This window comes from Sarcophilus harrisii, chromosome 3 (genome assembly GCF_902635505.1).
Source record: "Sarcophilus harrisii chromosome 3, mSarHar1.11, whole genome shotgun sequence".
Taxonomy (NCBI): domain Eukaryota; kingdom Metazoa; phylum Chordata; class Mammalia; order Dasyuromorphia; family Dasyuridae; genus Sarcophilus; species Sarcophilus harrisii.
The window spans coordinates 496268900-496290025 of NC_045428.1; the positions used below are offsets into that span (position 1 = coordinate 496268900).

At 38.9% G+C, this 21126-nt stretch overlaps 2 protein-coding genes across 9 annotated transcripts in view; one reads left to right on the forward strand and one right to left on the reverse strand.

Moving 5' to 3' along the window:
- Positions 1-1974, forward strand: part of GDPD4 (glycerophosphodiester phosphodiesterase domain containing 4) — an 84456-nt gene extending 82482 nt beyond the window's left edge. For all 8 annotated transcript variants that reach the window (XR_004233230.1, XR_004233234.1, XR_004233231.1 and 5 more), the window contains one exon: positions 1078-1974. The gene's annotated coding sequence lies outside the window, so the exon portion shown is untranslated. The remainder of the gene's footprint in view (positions 1-1077) is intronic.
- A 1661-nt stretch (positions 1975-3635) lies between these two features.
- Positions 3636-21126, reverse strand: part of MYO7A (myosin VIIA) — a 154237-nt gene continuing 136746 nt past the window's right edge. Inside the window, exons 44-49 of the mRNA XM_031961342.1 lie at positions 20825-20931; positions 17377-17562; positions 16146-16262; positions 9674-9757; positions 7122-7241; positions 3636-5351 (exon numbers count right to left, since the gene is read on the reverse strand). Of these exons, the coding sequence (XP_031817202.1) occupies positions 5262-5351; positions 7122-7241; positions 9674-9757; positions 16146-16262; positions 17377-17562; positions 20825-20931 (704 nt within the window). The 3' untranslated portion in view covers positions 3636-5261. The remainder of the gene's footprint in view (positions 5352-7121; positions 7242-9673; positions 9758-16145; positions 16263-17376; positions 17563-20824; positions 20932-21126) is intronic.

Sequence of the window (21126 nt, forward strand, 5' to 3'; positions counted from 1 at the left end):
CTGCAAGGAGGTGATACTGATGTTATCTCCATTTTACAGTTAAGGAGACTGAGGTAGAGAAGTTAAATGACTTTCCCATAGTCACATGGCTAGTTGTTGGCAGATATGGGACTCAAATTCAAGTCTGTGGTCCTGCCCCTTTCTGCCTCACTTATCCCCTAGACCAAAGCTTCTTAAAGTGTGTGTCACAACCCCATTTGGGGTCAAATAACTGAAGATGGGGGTCACAAAATGATGAGTTGTCATTGGTAAATGTTTAGTTAGTACAGCTGTTTTGTGTATACCTATGTACCCAGGGTCATGTAAAAATTTCTTAGGCAAAAAGGGGTTGTGAATGAAAAACATTTAAGAAGCCCTGCCATAGACCTCTATTAAATCTATAGGATTCTCCTTTATGAGAGAGCATTGCTATATAGGATCTCAAAAGATCTACTATAATTCCTTTTTCCATGGGGCTCCTTCCTCCACTGATGTGTAGAGACCAACCTTTCCATGTCTTAGCTGATGATCTGCATGGCTTGTTAGGAACATTTCCGTGTGACTCTTTCCAGAAGTTGGGATGGTCCTTAAAAGCCAGACATGCATCACCAGGATCATATTAAAATCCTTTACAGCTTGGTAGAACTGGCCAGACTGTGAGCTTTGTGGTCATAAGGGATGCCATGTTGATTAAATTCAGAAAAATGTTTCACTATCTAAGATGGTACATGTCCATTCAAGTTTTCTTAAAATGTATTTATGCTTCAGGGAGTACATATGTATGATAGATATGACTTAAAATTAATACTCATGTGGTATTTTGGCATCTGAAGATTATGGCAAAGAGGACACAAAATAAGGGCTTGGTGCCAGTTTACTGGACTTGATGGAGTCCCAAAGGTATCTCAGTGCCTTTTGACCCCAGGCATTAACAAATCAGCCCTTAAAGAATGGAAAGGATTGGGAGAGTGAAAAGTTTGCAAACCAGTGGGAAGTAAGTTTCCTGTGTCACATGCTCCTTTTGACTAGATTTGGGGTGAGAAAATCATTTTGTAAAGCTGAAAGTTTTCTCATTTTTAATTATGATTATCTCTACAGCCTTGTCCAGCCTCACGTTAGGGGACTCCAACATTGACACATGCAGTGAAAAGTTTCCCAAGCCTTCTGTCCTGTCCAAGTTCTGCTGTATCTGCTGAGTCCAGGATCATGGCCCGAGAAGATTGCCTAGACTCTATCACCCCTTCTGCCTGTGGACATTAATCAGCCTCTCTCCACCTCCTCTTCCATCCATCTCTCTGAATCCGATGGTACTTATAAGAGGAGGGAGGGAGGAAACTGAAGGCCAATCTAAGATGGTTTCCTAAAAGTACATCTGCTTTGGCCTGGAGTAAGAAGGACTAGGCTGACCTCAACTCTGGAGTCCCATTCTTTTGCACTACATCCCCAGAAAACCCCAAAGGGACAAAGGCAAGGACTTCCCTTCCACCTATCACCTGAGCAGAGCAGCAAGCTACTGTGGGACCTGGTTTGATGCAAACCAAGCACGGGAGGGGGGAAGGTAGGTTTGACCCGACCTACTATCCCTACTACCTCCTGACATCCCAGGGTGGCAAAACCAGCTTTGGGGGTGAGGTATGGATACCTTAGAAGTTCCCTTCTGGTCACTTCTGGGGTGGGAGATATCCAGGAAAGCTGAGACAAATAAGACCTTCACAGAAAAGGCTAAGTACTACTTCTTCACCATGTCCTACAGAGGCTCAGGATAATTTACATCGGCCACTGAGACCCATCTGCCAGGATGATCAATGAGGCCCCATGTGGACACCATCAGTGGGGACTCTTGACATCATAATTTGTATTCTTACTGTAGGGATAGAATAGGCTTATCTCCTGCCCCTCCTCATCTCTAGCAAATAACTTCTGGAGGTCAGGCTTCGGTTAACATCAACGCTTCAATAAAGGAGACAACGAACCTCTTGTGAAGCCTTCAAAGGCTGGGGTATCTTTGGAGTCTGTACTGTGCTTTCTAACCCGCCACCTCCATGGAGGGGGGCTCTGACATTATTTCTGGGGGACAAGACGGCCACCGGAGTTACAGGGACTGAAGGCTAAACTCGGTTTTTACCTCCATTCACAAGCATAATCTGTGTACTCCCTACCTAACGTGGCAGTCCCAAGGTTTCTGACATGTTGTGGGGCCTGTAATGGATAATTAGCTTTGGTATTGGGAAGACCTAGGACACCTGACTGGGCATGGGACTCGACCTGTCAGTGTTGTGGGCAACTCAACAGATGGTTGTAGGGAAGGGGATTGTTTTCATTGATAAATGGAGATGCCCCTTAGAGCTCTCTATGCCAGGGCAAAAATAGAGTGCTCTGTGTTGTCAGCCAGGATAGGCTTGGATGTATAAGGAATTGGGAGTTGAATCCAAGACCATAGTGCTCAGCTTCTTGACATAGAGACTATCTTTGGAATCTTTTTGTATCCTCCAGCACTTCTCACAGTGTCTGGCACATAGCAGGTGCTGAGAGTTTTATTCTTGGAGAATTGGAAAGAGCCTTAAAAATTAAACCCTGATATTTATGGATATATTTATAAATATAGACATTTGTGAGACATGCAACAGGCTCTCTATTTACATATACATTTGTATATGCTATACGTGTAGCCTAATAACATATATAAATATGTAATATGTATATATGTGCATGTATATATTTAGTATATATTCCTTAACAACAATGCCCTGTGGGGTATATGGTACAAGGATTATTTTTCTCATTTAGCAGATGAAAAGCCAGAAGCTCATTTAATTCACTTAACCTATGGTCACAAGGCATCTCCCATCACAAGTGCAACCCATTATTTGCCAGATAACACTGCATCATAGTATAGTAGGTCTAATCACATCACTTTTACTTTGCTTTTTAAAGACTAGGCCTCCATATGTCACAAAACTCCATCAAGGGAGCAGGGTGCCTTTGACAACCTGAGCTGGTCCACCTTCCCTAGGCCATTTGGTACACCCATCTCTTCTCCATTCCTGAAGGCTCATCCTAGCGAAGCTGGATTTCATGTGAACACCTGAATGGCTTGAGATCATTTAGAACTCCCCCAGCCTCAGCCTTCCCGGTAGAGTGTACCACCACGTTTGGCAGCTCTGTCATTTGTCAGAAGAGGTCCAGAGAAGGAAAGGGATGTCCTCAAGGTGACACAGCTAGTTACTGCTAGAGCCAGAATTGGCTTTCCAGACCAGTACTTCCTCCATTCTGCCTAATTTTTCTTACATAGGATGAGAATACCTAAAAGAATTTGGAGATGGCAAACACCCAATGAGGTCTCCTTTTTTATGTTCCCTCACTTCCAAGCCTGGTCCAACTAGTTCATTCAATTTACAAATAAGGAAACCAAGACTTATGGAAGGTATAATTTGCCCAAAGTCATGTTGCCAATAAGAAGCCCTAAGAATGAGATCTGTCACTTATCTAGATGAACTTGGACTTTGGTTTCCCCCATCAGTAAAATGAGAAGGTTGAACTAAATGAATTCTAAGGGCATTCACACAGAAACAAATGGCATACATATCAAGATACTGAGGGACTAAAGGGAAGATAGCAAATTCCAAGCAAGCCCTATACGAGGGCCCAGGCTGGTAGCTTTTTCTACCATTTCATGTTTAATTTATGAAGAGTACAGTCCAGAACCCATGCTCCCTTCTGACTTCATCAGTGAGAATGGGGCCTCAATTTTTTTAGGATTCAGATTTTCCCAGCCATATATGATGAGTTCTGTAGATCTCTGTACTTTCTTGCAAGGGTTGCAAAAGGTAGCAAAAGGTAGCTTTGACAGAACCATCCTCTGCCAGGAATGGAAAAGCAGCTTAGAACTCTGCAAGCCCCATTCTTGAGTCTCGGAGGTAAGCCCAGTCTCCTTTTACATTTACACAAAAGGATCCCTACAACCAGCTCATAGAAGCTGCTGCCGCCTTTTCACCTTCCCAGTCCCTATTTTACAGCTTACTAGGTCTCAGCTTAAAAAAAAAAAAAACTTCAATTCCAAGAGATCTCAACCTATATTGAGCCTTTTGTCCAGAAGGAAGGTGGTGGTAGTAGCCTGGCTGTGTTTAGGCCTGGCTAGAAGTGCTACTTACAGTACGAGGGTCCCTGTCATAAGAATAGGAACAAAATTTAACCATGACCGAGGATTGTGTCCTCCAGTTTTGTGATTGGAAGATCTGAAGGGACTGGAGTGATTTAGCCAGGTAAAGGGAGGGCTGGGGGAAGGAATGCAGCATGTGATTTCCAAGAATTGGAAGGGCTGGATGGATGGCTGTCTCATGAAAAAGATGGAGCTTTATTTTTATACCAACCAGAAATTGTAAGCTTTAACATCTTTGCTGATTGTACCCTAAGGATCTTGGGATTTTATTGAAACCTTTTCTGTGTGGTATCTCCCATAAATAATCTTGAGAGCAAAAACTGCTTTGGGTTTCTCTATCCCGGGGTTAAGCAATTGGTTTGTACATAATAAGCACTGAATGAATTATTCATTTATGAGTGGTGTCAGATGTACAATTTGGATCAGCAAACAGGAAAAGTTCCAATTAAGAGTCATCCACTAGTGGATGAGACCATGTCTTTAAGCCACCTAGTGGATGGCTACCTACTGGAGAATTTTTTTGGGGGGAAGGGTGTGGGCAAGATTGGAGGACCTCTGAGATAAGATCAGGGTAACATTTCATGGGTACATTTTCTGGATAAGAGGCCAACAAGTGTCTGCCTGAGTGTTGAGCTGCTCTAAGACATCACATGTGGGAGGCTTTCTCGGTGGCTCTAAGCATCACTGAGTGGTTCAGAACAGGACCAGAAGTGGAAAATCAGAAAATCTCAGATCTGGAAGGTGCCTCAGAGACCTCCAAATCTGACTTCATTTTACAGAAGAGACTGTGGCTCAGGAGGAGTGTAATTTTCCCAGTCACACAGCAAGTCAGAGGTCAAGCTAACACTAGAACCCAGTGCTCTTCAAATGTCAAGGGTGGAGGGTGTCCCCTATAAGGCAAGAGTGGCTCTGAGCCTAGTCACAAATAATCATCTTCACTGGAGGCAGAATCCAAGTCTGAGTCTAGGTTGTCCCCATCAGAGACTGGGACCTGATCCATTGAACCTTCCCCCATCATCTCTGCCTGTAGAACAAAGGTCCTTCCCCAGCTACAGGGGTAGCCCACGGGCCTCAGCTGGTGGCTCATCAGGGCCAGAGCCAAGTGCCCGTGGCGTGTCTCCATTCATCTGCCAGCCCTGCTGCCCCTCTGTCTGCTCATGGTAGTGAGCATCTGGCTGATATAGGAGGTTAGAAGGTCATCCATTTTGTAGCCCTAAACAAGAAGGGGAGAAGAGAAAGATAATGAAATTAGTTGTCACTTTAACAAAAGGCACTATTCTGGGCAAGTCTTACCAACACTTTTTTTTTTTTTTTTTTTTTTTTTTTTTTTTTTTTTTTTTGCAGCCAAATGTTAACTGGCAGCACAAGAGAGGCTAAATCAGGCCTTCAGGTCACATAGTGGACATTCACCCTTAGTTTTTCCAAATGCCTAATGCTTAAAAGTCACTAATTCATGAAGGGTTGGAGCCTGTGAAAGGTTCTCTAGTCGTCAAACCCTTTCGTTTGACAGAGGAGGAGATTAAGTCACACAAATAGCAACTCTAGAAGGTAAGCTCCTTGAGAGAGTGTTACTGTCAGAGGTGGGAACAGTTTCTAAGTCTCTTGATAGTTGGTCTGGTACCCTACACTATGAAACTATTTTCTGTCATTTAATAATCTTGGTGCCTCCATGTCCAGAGTAATTTCCTGAAATTGGATAGCAAAAATCTTCATGGGTTTTTAAATTGACTCCAGAAAGTGACCCAACTTTTCTTGCTGACTGTAGAGAAGGGTCTTCTTGTGTCGTGACCTCTTTGGACAAGCAGGCTAAAATGCCTATTAATCCTTTTCTTGGAATCATGTTTTTAAATGTAAAAATAAAAAAATAGCATTACAAAGGATGTAAATTATAGTAATAAAATTTTTTAAAAAGTTAAAATACCAAAAATGCCAATTGTTGTGAAATATTCAAAGAATCAATGAAACAATTGAAATTAAAAAAAAATTCATAGGCCTCAGGTTAAGAATCCCTGATCTGGATTTCCTTGATTTACTTAATGGAACTAATAATGAGCCAAAGCTTCAGACTCTGCTTTCACATAAGAGAATGCATTTTTTATCACCAGATCCCTAACACTGGCCTCAAACTGAACCAAGTCCTTAGACAGCCTGGACACCAATTGTAGTCTTAAGATCCCAGTCTGAGTCCTCAAAGCCTAAACCTTACCCCATTTCCAGGCTGAACCCTAATTCTAGCCTCAGACTGAATCCTACCACTGAATCCACACTGAGTCTTGAACCCATTCTCAGAGGATGACTTTGCCTGATCCAGGAATGATTTCTTATCCTAACCCGATGGTGAGCTTAGCCTTTAGCCTGGACATCAACCCCAGTTTCAGCCCTGCCCTGGGCTCTTTGTAGCCTAATAATTCACATACTGTATTTCACAGCTAACAACCATTCCACAGAACATTGATTCAGATAATATGATTCCCATTTCAAAGAGGAGGAAACTGTTGCAAAGAGGTGATGTGAATTGCTTTTTATCACACAGCTAGGAAACATCACAGCCCAATGCTTTACGTTTAAACTTAAACTGAATCTTCTCTTTCCATTCCATCAGGCCACCCTACCCTGACCACAGAATGAACCTCTAAGCTTAGGCTCCCCACAAATATGAAACTGTCTTTTGCCTTTTACTGTGTCCTCAGGGTTTAGCCCAGAGCCGGGTTCATAGCAGATGCTTCATTAATGTTTGCTGACTGACTGATAGGGGCTGCTGGTCACTCAGGGGTCCCCTGAGGCTAGAGAGTATGGATGATTCAATAGCAAACCATCGGTACAATAAGAGCTATATCTTGTACCCTCTTTTTTACAGATTAGGAAACTGAGGACTTCCTTGAGTGAAAAATTGTCTTGCCCAAGATTACAGTGGTAGAGATGGGATTTGAAGACTGAGCCTTCAGTCTCGAGCAGTCCGTAGGTGAATGTGAGGTATTCTTACCAGGGAAGTTTCACAAAGTAGCTTGCTTCCTCGTACCAGGTTCCCAATAGTAATGTGGAAGTAAGTGTTCCCACTGCTCCAGTTGGAGATCTTGGTGAAGGGGTGAGTGGTGAGAATATCCTGAAAAAGAAGAGCAATTTTATGAGAGGTACCAAGTCTCTCTCCCTTATCTTTGCTGCTGATCCTGTCTCTTAAACATCTCCTGACTTCTCAAGAAATGTGGATCAGGAACAAACCTCAGAGATGGGCTAGCTAAATGTCCCCAACTTACAGAAAGGGAGAAGCAGCAGCTGTGGGGAAGTCAGCATTACCTTTACAGTCACAAGTCCTGGACTGCGAGCCCAGGTCTGACACCTGAACCACCTAAGGCTCTGTTTCCTCATCAGTGACATGAGGGAGTCTGACTCAATGTTTTAGGAAGACATTTCACATCTAAATCTCCAACCGTATGAAACTGAGGATTAAAGAGAAATAGCTTCTGGGATGTGGCCTCTCAGACCAGAATAATTCAGGTGAACTCTAAAGGGAGAATGTCTGACAATGAGGTTAATTAAAATCTGGAATAATTCCAGAGGGAAGGACATTTGTATCTTCTTTCTCCCAAAAAACACCCTGACATGAATTTAGCTTCTTTCCTGAAGCTATAGAGATGGTTCTGATGACCTATAAAGTTCATGTCATTAATGTAAATGATAACTAATATTTATAGAGTGCTTTAAGGTTTACAAATCATTTTACCGATATATTGTTTAACCCTGGGAGGTAGATGCTATTATCCCCATTTTACAACTGAAGACATTGGGGTAACAATGATTAAATAGCTACCCCAGGGTCATTCAGCTAGTTTCTGAGACTGAGTTTGAACTCAATTTCAGGTGGACCTGACACCAAGTCCATTATTTTTTGCCCTGAGGCAACGCATGTGCACACGCACACACACACACACACACACACACACACACACACACACCACATTAATAATTTTAATACTTTTCACTTTTATCACTCTATTCCTAGGGTACCCCAGAGCTTAGCACAGTACCTGGCACACACTATATGTTTAATACAAGTTAATACAAGTTATCATTTGATTGATAGCAGACAAGATGAGCCACTTGGTCCTCTGATGTCAGACTGAGTATTCCTTTTTTTTTTTTTTCTCTATTTCTCCTCAAATCATTTTAATTTCATTTTTCCAGTCCCATGCATTTTAAGTATGTAAGAACAATGATAGAACTATAGAATCTAGGCTCTTTTTCAAAGCAGCAGTGAGTATTCTTTCCCTAATACCAGCTCACTTGTTCATCTAGTCTATTCTCATTTCCATTACCCTTATATAGATCCTCATTAACATTTGCCTGAACTAATGCAATAACCTGGGGCAGCCTTCCTTCCTCCTTCCTCCTTTACACTTCTCTGCTCCATACTTTTGTCATAAATTCATGATCATTGGGCAGCTAGATGGCACAGTGGATACAGCACCAGTTCTGGAGTCAGGAGGACCTGAGTTCAAATCCAGCCTTAGACACTTAATACTTCCTAGCTGTGTGACTCTGGGCAAATCACTTAACCTCAATTGCTTCAGCAAAACAAAACAAAATAAAAAATTTCATGGCCATGTCACCTTAATGCTAAAAAAAAGTCTTCAGTGGTTCCTAATGACCACCAAGGAAACCGCTGTGTTCAGCTGTTCCCTAGGCTGGGAAAGTATTCTAACTCGCATTCCTGCTGTCCTCCAAGAAGTCTTTCCTAACCACCCACCCACAGGAAGGGGGTCTTTCAAGTGTGTGGTCATGATGGACTCCTGGTATGAAAGTTCACTCCAGAAATACAAATCAGCACTCCTTTGCACTTTATAGTCTTGAGCTGCCTAGGGCACCGGTGTGATTGAGAATGACCTGCCTGCGTAACCTAGTGTTAGGTCATAACTTCTCTAAACCTCAGGGTCCTTATCTATAGAATTGGGGATTGGATCAGATGATTTCTATGGACCCTGCAACTCACAGAGCTCAGATTCTCTGTACAAACCCAATAATCTTATACTCCCATGTTATGCCCTAATTTGATTATAAACTCTTTGAGGGCAGGTTCTATAATGTGATTATTCATCTTTATAGTCCCATTGCCCATCATCTATCTTTGTGCAGAAAAGATGGTAATGAATATTTGTTGAGTTGAATTGAATGAAGCCAGTCTTCAGGCACTTCATATCCCATCTACTATCTGAAAGCAGACTTTCCCAGAGAGTCTAACATTAGACTTGTGTAATATTAGAATTGGAAGGGACCTTAGAAGCCATATAATCCCACCCCAATTAGAAGAGGGAAAGGAGGTACTAAGTGGAGAAATGACTTGCCCAGGAGCATACTGCCAACAAGTGAGGAAGTCAAGAAGAACACTCATGTCCTTTACCTCCTCAGGCAGTCAACATGGTCTCTAGGTCAGCCTAATGCCTCCCTGGAGCACTCTTTTGTGATAAATTGGTAATGAGCAGCACCCCAAACCCAACCTCCCTCCAGCCTTCACTTCTGTTTCCTTGATGCCCCTCTCACCTTGGTCCGGGGATCAATGAGGCTGACTCCATATTTGTTGATAGCGATTAGGAGAATCTCAGGGAAGTTTGGCTCAGTTGTTTGCTGGCAAAGAAGGGGGAAAAGCAGTTAGATTCCCAAAACATTTTGTGAAGGGAGCTAGCACTATGGAAGCCAAGGAAAATGAAAGTTTTGGGAGGCAAGAAAATAGCCAAGTTACTATCTCCAGAAGATAGTTATTCTCTTCCAGCTCCGGGGCTTGGTCTCATTCCCAAGACACATTTCTTCCTTTTCTCTAACTTATCTTCAACTGGAAAATCATTCAAAGATCAGCTTAGCTCATGCTGCCTTCAGGAAAACTGCCTACTCAGGAGCAGCAGGCTCATCTCTCTTCCCTCTGTGCTCAGCTACTTGTTTGAATCATACAACTGGATTACTTGATTACCATATTAGTCCAAATACACACACACACCACTCCCCATCCACATAGGCAATGAAATCTTTAGAAAGGAAAAAAATGTATGTACACACCTATGTGGGTGTCTATCTATCTAAATATACACACATAGGTAGATACACACACACACACACATATATAGATAGATATATAGATATACACATTGAAGAAAAAATCCTGTGATTTCACTTATGTGAATAGGGCTAATAATAGTACTGCCTCTGTGCCTTAGAAGACTATTTTCATAAGCAATTATAACCCCCAAAGGTCATCACCCTCTGGCCAGCCTTCTGGTGATATGTCTCTAAACTTAGCTCAGCTGGTTCTTTAATGACAGACACATTTTGGTCATTAGGCAAATACTGAAAGTCTTTCCAGCTTAGTAGATTTATCCAGACAAAGCTTAAAATTCACTGGCAAGGCCCTTGAGAGACCAAGCTCCATTTTGTGGCCAAGAGGAGCCATAATTAGAGGAAGTGTGACATAGTGGATAGATAGAGGCAACTTCTAAGTCAGGGAGGGCTACCTCTGACAAGACTGCCTGTGTGACAGTTTTTAGAAATTAAAGTTAGTCATATAAAAATTAGAGAAATGCAAATTAAAACAACTCTTTTAGTTATCAGATTGACTAATATGTTAGAAAAGAGAAATGATAAATATTGGAGAAGATATGGGAAAATTGGAACACTAATACACCGTTGGTAAAGTTGTGAACTGATCCAACTATTGTGGAGAATGATTTGGAACTATGTCAAAAGGGCTTGTACAACTGTGCATACGCTTTGATACAGCAATATCACTACTAGGTCTATCTTCCAAAGAGATCACACACACACAAAAAAAGAGGAAAGGACCTACATGTACAAAAATATTTCAAGCAGCTCTTTTTGTAGTGCTAAAGAACTGGAAATCCAGGCGATGCCTATCAATGGGGAATGGCTGAACAAATTGTGGTATATGAAAGTAATGGAATACTATTATTCTATAAGAAATGATGAGCAGGCAGATTAAAAAAAAACCTGGAAAGACTTACATGAACTGATGCTGGGTGAAGTGAACAGAACCAGGAGAGCATTGTACACAGTAACATTCTGCAAATATGAACTATGAAAGACTTTGCTCTTCTCAGCAGTAACTGATCCAAGGCAATTCCAAAAGACTTATGATAGAAAATGCTATCTACATCCAAAGAAAGAACTATGGAGTCTGAATGTAGATTGAAGTATACTATTTTCACTTGGGGGTTTTTGTATGACTTATTTTTTCCTTTTTGTTCTGATTCTTCTTTCATAACATGACTAACATGGAAATATGTTTAACATGATTGCAAATGTATAATTTATATCACACTGCTTGCCATCTTGGGGAGGGAAAAGGGGAGGAAGAACAGAAGAAAAATGTAGAAGTCAAAATCTTATAAAAATTAATTTGAAACTATATTTACATGTAATTGGAAAAAATAAAATAATATTTACAAAAAAAATTGCCTGTGTGACATTGAGTAAGTTACTTAACAATACCCTAGGCAATGCTAAGTCACAGAGTAAGTGTTGCCATGCATTGGAAAAGGATGTTTCCTTATCCAGAATTCCCTTTGCTAAGAAAATAAAAGATAGTTTTTAAAACCGTGAAAATGTTTTTAAAACCGTGAAAAAAATTTTAAAACACACTATAGGATTTGGCTTCAGACACCTGTAGGAGCAAGGAGCTTTTGGTTTAGGATTCCAGGTCAGAGGGAAGAGCTTAAGTGAAGCTAGAGACACCATCCTCTCACCCCACAATTAGGGGTGCTTACACTAATACTTCTCATTAAAAAAAAAAGAACCAGCAAAGAAGAAAGAACCCAACCAGAGAAACCTACTATCAGAATAGGAAAGACCATGGTTCATCTTCAGAGGGGAACACTGAAGTAAAAAAAAAGCTTCTACCCCAAAGAGTAATGTGAAATGGCTTCCTCTCCAGAGAATTTATAGAAAAACTCAAAAAAATTAAAAATTAAGTGAGAGACAGTGAGAAAAAACTTATAAAAATAAATAAAAACTCTCCAAGAAAAACAAGATTATGAAAAGGAGTTAGCCACTCTAGAAAAGGAGATAGAGTCTCAATGATGAAAATAACTTCTTAAAAATTAGAATCGAGCAAGAGAAAGCCAGTGAAGCTATAAAAGACCAAGAAATAACAAAACAGAAGACAAAGAATGAAAAAAAAGTGAAATGTTTTTTAAGAAAAACAAATCTGGAAAACAGGTCAAGAAGAGAAAATATAAGAATAATTGGACCACCTGTAAGCTGTGACCAAAAACATTTCTGCTCACAAAGTTTATACCCGTATATAATAAATATTTTATTCACATAGAGAAGCAGGAGATTTTGGGTTGCTTCCCCCCAAAATGAAAACTAACTTTAACCTTAACAGGCCAGAATTAAAGGGTTACCTGTGTAACTGTTGTTGCTGTTCAGTTGTATCCATTTTGTGATCCCATTTGGGGGTTTCTTGGCAAAGATACTAGAGTGGTTTGCCATTTCTTCCCTGGATCATTTTACAGATGAATAAACTGAGGCAAACAGGATTAAGTGACTTGCTTAGCTAGAAAGAGCCTGAGATCACTTGTGAACTCAGATCTCCCTCATTTTAAGCTGCATCATCTAAGCTGAGAGTCATTTTCAAATCTTCCATCTACATATAGTCAGATCACTGATTGGTTAGAGCAAAGATAACAATTACAACCCAATTATAAAAATAAAACCAAGAGCATATGACATGTAATTAAAGCATAACCTTATTTAAATAAGCTCCAACCAGTAGTAGTTGAGAAAGTTCAGACAGAAGAAGCTCAGCTGCTCAGGTTGTCTCTTGGGTTGTAATTTATACTAATTCTTCTCATTTAACAGACAAATACTTCAATTTCCTCACCTGTAAAATGGTGATAACAGCACCTACCTCCCAGGTTGTGACTATCAAATGAGGTCATATTTGTGAAGAGCCCAGCACAGTACCTAGCATGTAGTAGGTACTATCTAAATTCTTACTCCTTTCCCCCTTTCCTTGCCCTGCTTACAACCTCCGAGACATCTTTGACTAATATCTACTTCTACACTCCCACTCCCTATATCTAATTGATTGTGGATTCTTATTCACTATCCATAATCTGTCTTAAATCACTTCCCTTTTCTGCTCACATGGCCACAAGCTTCATTTAGCTTCACTTTACTTCTCAGCAGGACTATTTAAAAAAAATAAATTTTAGTGACATCTTTTGTTCTTACATCACCTATATTTCTTACTGGATTCTTTCCCTATATTTTCCCAAGAGCTTATAATAAAGAATAGAGAGGACGAGGAAAAAAAGTTCTTCAAAACTAACCAATATATTGAACAAGTCTTAGGTTATATGCAGTTTTTCACACCCATGGCCTCCACTTCTGCAAAGAATGTATCTTTTATCTATTCTTTGGAAACAAATTTGGTCAATTATAATCTCAAAATATTCATATTGTTATTTTGTTGTTTAGTTTTTGTTTGTGTTTTCCATTTATATTATTATAGTTACTAAGTATACTATTTTCCCGGTTGTCCTTATTTTATTGGCATCTGTTCATACACAGCTTTCCATGTTTCACTGTATTTATCATGTTTTTCCAGTACAGAAATATTCCATTGCATTCCTATACTACAATTTGGTTAACCATTTCCCACATCACCAGGCCTTTACTTTGTTCCCAGTTGTTGCTACCACTAAAAGTGCTATTATAAATATTTTGGTTTATTTGGGGCTTTTTCCCCATAAACTGAAATATGTGTCCAACAGTGGAATCACTGGTTAGTGTGTATGGGCATCTTTGTCACTTTCTTGGAATGATTCCAATTTTTTTCGGAATCTTTTATTTTTAAACAATTCATAGCTTCATCAACAATGTATTAATCTGCCTGGGGTTTGCTTGGAGTCAGAAATCAGCAAATGCTACAAAATAGGGCCTGATTTATTGTTTTGTTGAATGACTAAACACAAGAAAAAATTGACGCAGAATATGTTAATGATGCAGATTAAGCATAAAAGTGAGTCTTTCAGAAAACCAGAGCATACCCCTGAGTGTGACTGACATTGAACTAGTTCTAGAGGCTTCTAACTTGACTCCCAGATTTGGATTTCTGCTTTCTCAAATTCTTCTACAAACAGATGCCAAAATAATCTTTCTAAAATGTATCTTTCTATGTTACCCCCTTGGCTAAGATCCTTCAGTTACTTCCTATTGTTTCTAACATAAAATATAAATTTCTCTGTTTAGTATAGAGAAAGCCCATCACAATGCAGCTCTAGCTTACCTTTCCAGACTGATTGTATCTCACTGCCCAGACTCTATGTTCCAACAAGAACATTAGAAATCTATCTGATGTTCCTTCAACTACACATTCCATCTCTTGTATTCTCTCCTCATCTCCACTTCTTAGATACCCCAGTTTCATCCAAGGCTCATCAGAAGTGCTACCTCCTTCGGGAAGTCTTTCTGAATAATAATAATGATAATGAAAATGATCATAACAATAATAGCTAGCATTTTATAGAGCTTTAAAATTTATAAAGCTCTTTGCCTGTGTTATCTCATTTGACTCCTCCCTAGTTGTTAGGTCTTTCTCCTTTCTCAAATTATCATGTATGGTATATACTTTTATCTGTTTACACATTGTACAGTCTTTTGGTAGAATGTAAGCACCTTGAGGGCAGTGCCTGCTATGAACCTTTTCTTCCAGTTCCTAGTACCAGGTAGTACCTTCCTCATAATGGCCACAATAAATGATTCTTGGGTTGGATTGGGATTGGATTCACAACCTGGAACCTTCCAGCAGTGTTTGGAGGTGCAAGTAGGAGAGTCATAAAACCTGGCTACCTGGCTCTCCTCAAACTCTTCTGTTGCCTGAGTCTTCATTGTCCACAAACCTCTTCTTATTTACTTCTGATTGATTCCCCATCACATTTCTGACCCGGACTAGTCCAAATCCTAGTCAAGTCCTAGATCATAACATCATGATTCTACAATTAATGAGACTTTGGAGGCTATCTGGTACAATCCCCTCATTTCATAGTGAAACAATTGAGAATTCAGTTAGACTGAAGGAATGACCTGCCTGAGGTTATACACAATGAGCATTTTAGACAGGACCCGAGGGCTCAACACTCTCTCAAACATATCTCTCTTTAAATCTCCCCTCCACTCACCCTCCTTTGGGTCTCATAAGATGACCCCACTAATCTACATTACTGAGAAGATTGAAATCATATATCCTGAATTCCTTTGTTCTCCCTCATTCCTCAAAACCTCTCTGTTTTTTCTCAACCTTTCCTCCTTTGCTCCATTAACAGAGGATGAAGTGTCCAGGAAAAATTGTGTCTCGGATGTTGGGCTTAGAGTCAAGAAGACCTGAGGTCTGAGGCTTGCTAGCTCTGTGATCTGAGCAAGTCATTTAATTAGTGTCTACCTCAGTTTCTTCAACTGTAAAATGGGAATAATAACAGCACTTACCTCCCAGGGTTGTTGTGAGAATCAATGAGGTAACATTTGTAAAGAACTTAGCACAGTGCTAGCACACAGTAGGCACTTAATAAATGCTTATTTCAATGTTTTCTAATCTGAATTTCTATACTTTAAAAAAAAGTTTTATTGATGACCTGTGATTTTTCCATCATACGTATTCCTCATCTACACTCCTAAACCCTCCTTAATAACAGAAAAAAGGTAAACAAAACTAACACAGAAATTGTATCTGACAGTGTATAACATTCTGCACCTATAGGCTCTCATCTCTCTCTCCCATGAGGAAAGGTTTTCCATCTCTTAATCTCTGGGATGGAAACTTCTCACTATGTTTCATCTCAGTTCATCTATCCTTTCATATTCTTTTTATTTACATTATCATTGTCAGGTGTATTGTTCTCTTTAACCCCTTCTCTTGGGTCCCAGTCCCCATCTCCTAATTCCTTCTTAATAAGATCTGCTCCCACTTCCCTCCAAGCCCTCAGCTAAGAGACAAAGTTCATACCTTCACTTCGAAGAAAGCTGACCCAAACGTTGGCCACTTAAATATTAGCTTCAGAAAGGCCAGCTTTGCTTCTTCTTTGCTCTTTCCTGCATGCTTGTTGAAATAGGCCACAATGGACTGTGAGGGGACACACAGATTATTTCAGTGGGTAGGGCAAACAATGGTACTAATATTATAATGTTACATCTCAAAGGGGGAAGGCACTTAAGCATCTATCATCCAATGGATTAGCTATCCTTCTGCTTTACCTACAGTGGGATAAACCTTTTTACCTATGACATAATCCAAGTTATTGATAAAAATATTGCTTAGCACAAGGCCAAGGACAGATCCCTGGGATATGCCAGTAAAGACCTCTCACTAGGTTTAACAAAAAATAAATATATTTTTTGGACCTAAAGACAATTAGTTTAAAATCCACTCACTTGTACTATCATCTAATTCATATTTCTCCATTTTAAAAATCACAAAATCTCAGATAGAATCTTCATAAAGAGATAATGATATATCTTATTAATGCCTTTTATAAATCCAAATACAAATATGCAATGTTTGTATTCCAATCCAAATAATAGAAGACAATCCCTTCCAAATGAGGGAATGTCTATGGCACTCTCTTAATCTTCCAGCATAGTATACATCAATACTTTGGATCTATGATTTCAGTGGTATGGGTATTTATTTTCTTTATTGATATGTCATAATCCTCCAAAGTCTTAATAGGCAGTCTTCATGAGTTGCTATATATTAAAAAACGCATTACCTGGTGGCCAAAATTCTGTCCAAGAACCCATCATGGTGTATACAATGCACTTTTAACAAATGTATACTGAATTAAATTGAATTGATAAGAACAGGCTAGTGACATTTTAAAAAATGAGTTAAGATGAGGACCTGTTCTTATTGAAGCACTTTTAATAAGCATCATCTTTTAGCGATTATAATTTTCTTAATTGTTCATAAACTATCCCTTTAATAATACATTCTAGAATTAGAGTTCCAATTGGAATCAAGCTTACAAGCTTATAGCTTGAAGAATCTACTCCTCCTTCTTTTTGAAAGTTAGGACTTATTTGTTTTTTCTCCACGCCAACAATTTTTAACCCTCTTCAGCCACCTCTACTTCCAACTTTAGCCAATCAACAAGCATGAATTACCTAGTACAGGTAAGACACTGAAGTGTGCCAGAAAACAGAGGGAATCCATCATCTCTAGGGATAGCTTTGCTCACCCTTTTCCAGTCATCTGGCGAGATTTGCCGAATAAGGTCCTGTGGCACCAGCTCACGCAGCATCTTGGGAATGCTTGGGAAATAGGATTTGTCATCTTCAAACTTGACCCTGTAGATCAGGGCTCCCAGCTGAAGGACTTCTTCCCGGGTGGATTTATGGTAACCACGAAGGTACTTGGGCAATTCCTGCAAGAGACTGCAGGATGAGGACAGGGAAAAATGGCTCCTCCCTTCAAAACCTTTTAATGGTTCACTAATGCCAGGCATTCAAGATCCTCCATAATAATCACTCAAAGCTAAATTTCTTTTTTTCTTAAAAACTTTTTTTCTTTATTGATTTTTGTCTTTATGTCATCATTATCTCAACCCTTCCCCTGCTGCTTAAACCCTGCCATGTAACTAATAATAAAAATCAATCACAGAAGTCCAACACAGTAACCACACCTGACAATGCATACAGTATTCTTTTTTAGTAATTCTTCCCTTTCACTTCCCACCTGACACAAAGTCTTAAGTATGGGCTTCAGGACACTCATTGGAATTTTCAAGTACTCAGAGATTAACTTCCCTCTAGAAATGACTTCCTTTGCCATGTTGTTGTCATGCATATATCCTCCTCTTGATTCTACTTATTTCCTTCTGCATCAGTTGATACAAATCTTCCCATGTTTCTCTAAACTCAGAATCATCATTTCTTCCTGCACAATAATATTTCATTACCTTCATATGCTGGAGAGTTTGTTTGTTTGTTTTTTAGCCATTTCCCTATTGATGGGAATCTGCTTTCTTTACAATTCTTTGCAATCACACAAAAAAAATCTGCTATGAATATTTGATGTATATGGGCTCCTTCATGATTTTGACTTCTTATGGGATAGAAAGTTAACAATAGGATCTCTGGACAACCGAATCTCTTTGTTTGCATATTACTCTAGAATGAATGAACCAGCTCAGAGTTCCATCAACAGGGAATTATTGTGCCTGTCTTTCAACAATCCATGAACATTTTCTCATTTTTGTAAATGTTTGACAGTTTGTAAGATGTTGTTTTTATTGGCACTTCTCTTATTATTAGTGATCTAGATAATGTTTTCATCAAATCATTTACATAGTTTGCAATTCTTCCTTTACAAATTGCTGAGGTAGCATGATGTGAAAAAAAGCTGAATCTAGAATCAGGAAAACCTTGGTTCCAAGTCCCTAACTCTGATACGTACTGTGTGGCCTTGGGAAAGTAATTTAACTTGTCACTGCCCTAGGAAGAGAACTCTCTAAGACCAAAAGTTGCAGGAAATTTGCCAATATGTATTGAGAGTAGAATTCCTTATGGGGAGCTCCCTACATAATGGAATCATAGATCCAGTTTTAAAAGTATACTCGTTCAAACTGCTAATATTCTTTGACTAGTCAAATCTGGTGGCAAATACGATCCCATCTTGGGGAAGACGCAACTAAGTAGACCTCTTGGGTTTGGGAACTTTGAGATATAATAGGTTAACGTGACCAGGTGTATTTAACACTAGAACAATGAGTCCCTGGGAGCAGGAATTACATTCCACTCTTCATTCTTGATTATATCACCTCCCACCATAACTTGCTTTCCTAGTACTCATATGTTTTGCCCTGCCTCTCAAACTAGGAGAATTCCTGGTTTAAAGAGGCAGGGTCGCTGCAGGGGATTCCAGCTCTCTCAAAGGAACCCCCCCCCCAAAAAAAGAGAGATGATCTAGCCCACATTGGAAATGGAACAAGTTATAGCTTCCATGTAGATCAGAGTGGCATGAGGCTTTTGAATAGGCTTTGTGAAATGGACAAATAATCTTTTTAAAAAAATTTAAACACTCATCCATTGGATGTTATTTTATGTATATAAATTTTCTATATATCTTAAAATAGCAGATTTTTATCAATGCTATTTGAGGTAAACTTTTTTTTTTATTAATCTACAACTTCTTTTCAATTTTCGTTGATCTTATTTGTGCAGAAGCATTTTAATTCTAGATAGTCAGAATTGTTTAGTTTATCTTTTATCATCCTTTGTTTAGTTAAGATTCTCCTTGTCATTATTGTGAAATACATTTGATCTGAGATTCTTTTGATATTTTATGATACCTAATATGGAAAGTTGTTTTGCTCAAACATATATGTGTGTGTGGGGGGTGTATACACACATATTTATAATGGGCTTTACTTTTCTTGCATTCTCAATGCATTGTTGAGGAAAAGATGGGAAAGAGAGGTTTCAAAACTGAAAACAAAATAAAATTGAATTTAAAAATAAAATAAAATTATATCTCCTAGAAGTATTTTTGTGGTGGGATATTTTATCTTCCAGTTATGTTTCCATTCTGATATTATTATGAAAAATATTTGGAGCTAAAACTAATTTCTGCCAAGCATTTCTTATAAAAAGTCATAAATTCTTATAAAAAAGTAAGTATCCAGAAATTTATGTTCCCAGATTTATTAAACAATGAGACACTTTAAAATTTCAATTGCTTCTGCTTCTTACTTATCCAATCTAATCTAATGAATTATATTTATATTTTGATAACTAATGCTTTATTGTATCATCTGAAGTTTGGTAATGCTATGTTCCTTTCAGTTGTATTTTTTTTTCATTATTTCTCTTGAAACTCTACTTTTTTTAAATGAACTTAGTTATTATTTTATCTAGTCCCACACATTAATCCCTTGGTTTTAATGAGTAATTTGATTAATAATCAATTTGATTAGTATTCACTAAATTTGTAAATAAATTTTGATATTATTGTTATTTTTACTATATTGATAACCCAGCATAACTTTAAGTAATGAATCTCTCAAATTATTTGTCTCCTATTATTTCTGTAAAGAGAATTTTATACTTAAATTTAATATTTCTTGTGTTTTTTCCTTCTCATAGCTTCAGTCTCTTCATCTTTAGAATGAGTACAACAGGGGCAGCTAAGTGGTGCAGTGGATAGAGCACCAGCCCTGAAGTCAGGAGAACCTGAGTTCAAATCTAGGCTCAGACACTTAAACTTCCGAGCTGTGTTACCTTGGGCAAGTCACTTAACACCAATTCCCTCAGCAAAAAAAAATGGTACAACAATCCCTATCCAATAACAGAGTTCAGTCTCTAAAAGACTCCTCTATAAGGGACAGGTCATTGGAGGAGGTGAGGGTATGTGTGATGAATTAGGTAAATGGGTTAGAAGAGGGATCCTTAAATAAGTTAGTCTTCATATCAATCAATAAATTGATTATTAAATAATCAATTATTACTTGATAGTGCTTACTATATGCTAAACACTGGATCCCTTTGCCAGGAGCAAAAGCCTCTCTAGAAGTGTCATCACTGAATAGCCCTTAGATCTTAGAATTTCTCTAAGTTTAGAAGGAAAGAAAAGTTACTTCTATCCCTCCAGCAGCATGGATCCATCCAAAGAGAATGTCCCATGCTTACCTGATAATAGTGGAAAATAGAATCTGCCATTGGGTCCTTCCCAGGAATTGTATTGGTCCAGAGCTTCTTCATGAAGAACACTTGGTAGGTAAGAGAAGGCACAATTCCTGCAAAAACAGGCCTGATATCATCTTGGGCAAGCCTGGAAATGAAACTTATGGGCTTTGAGGGCCACTGGGCACTGTCAACCTTGACATCAATCATCAACCAATTCATCAGTCAATCAATAAGCATTTTTTAAGGACCTTCTAAGGACCTCCACACTAAAGGTACAAATACAACGAAACAATACCTATCTTCAA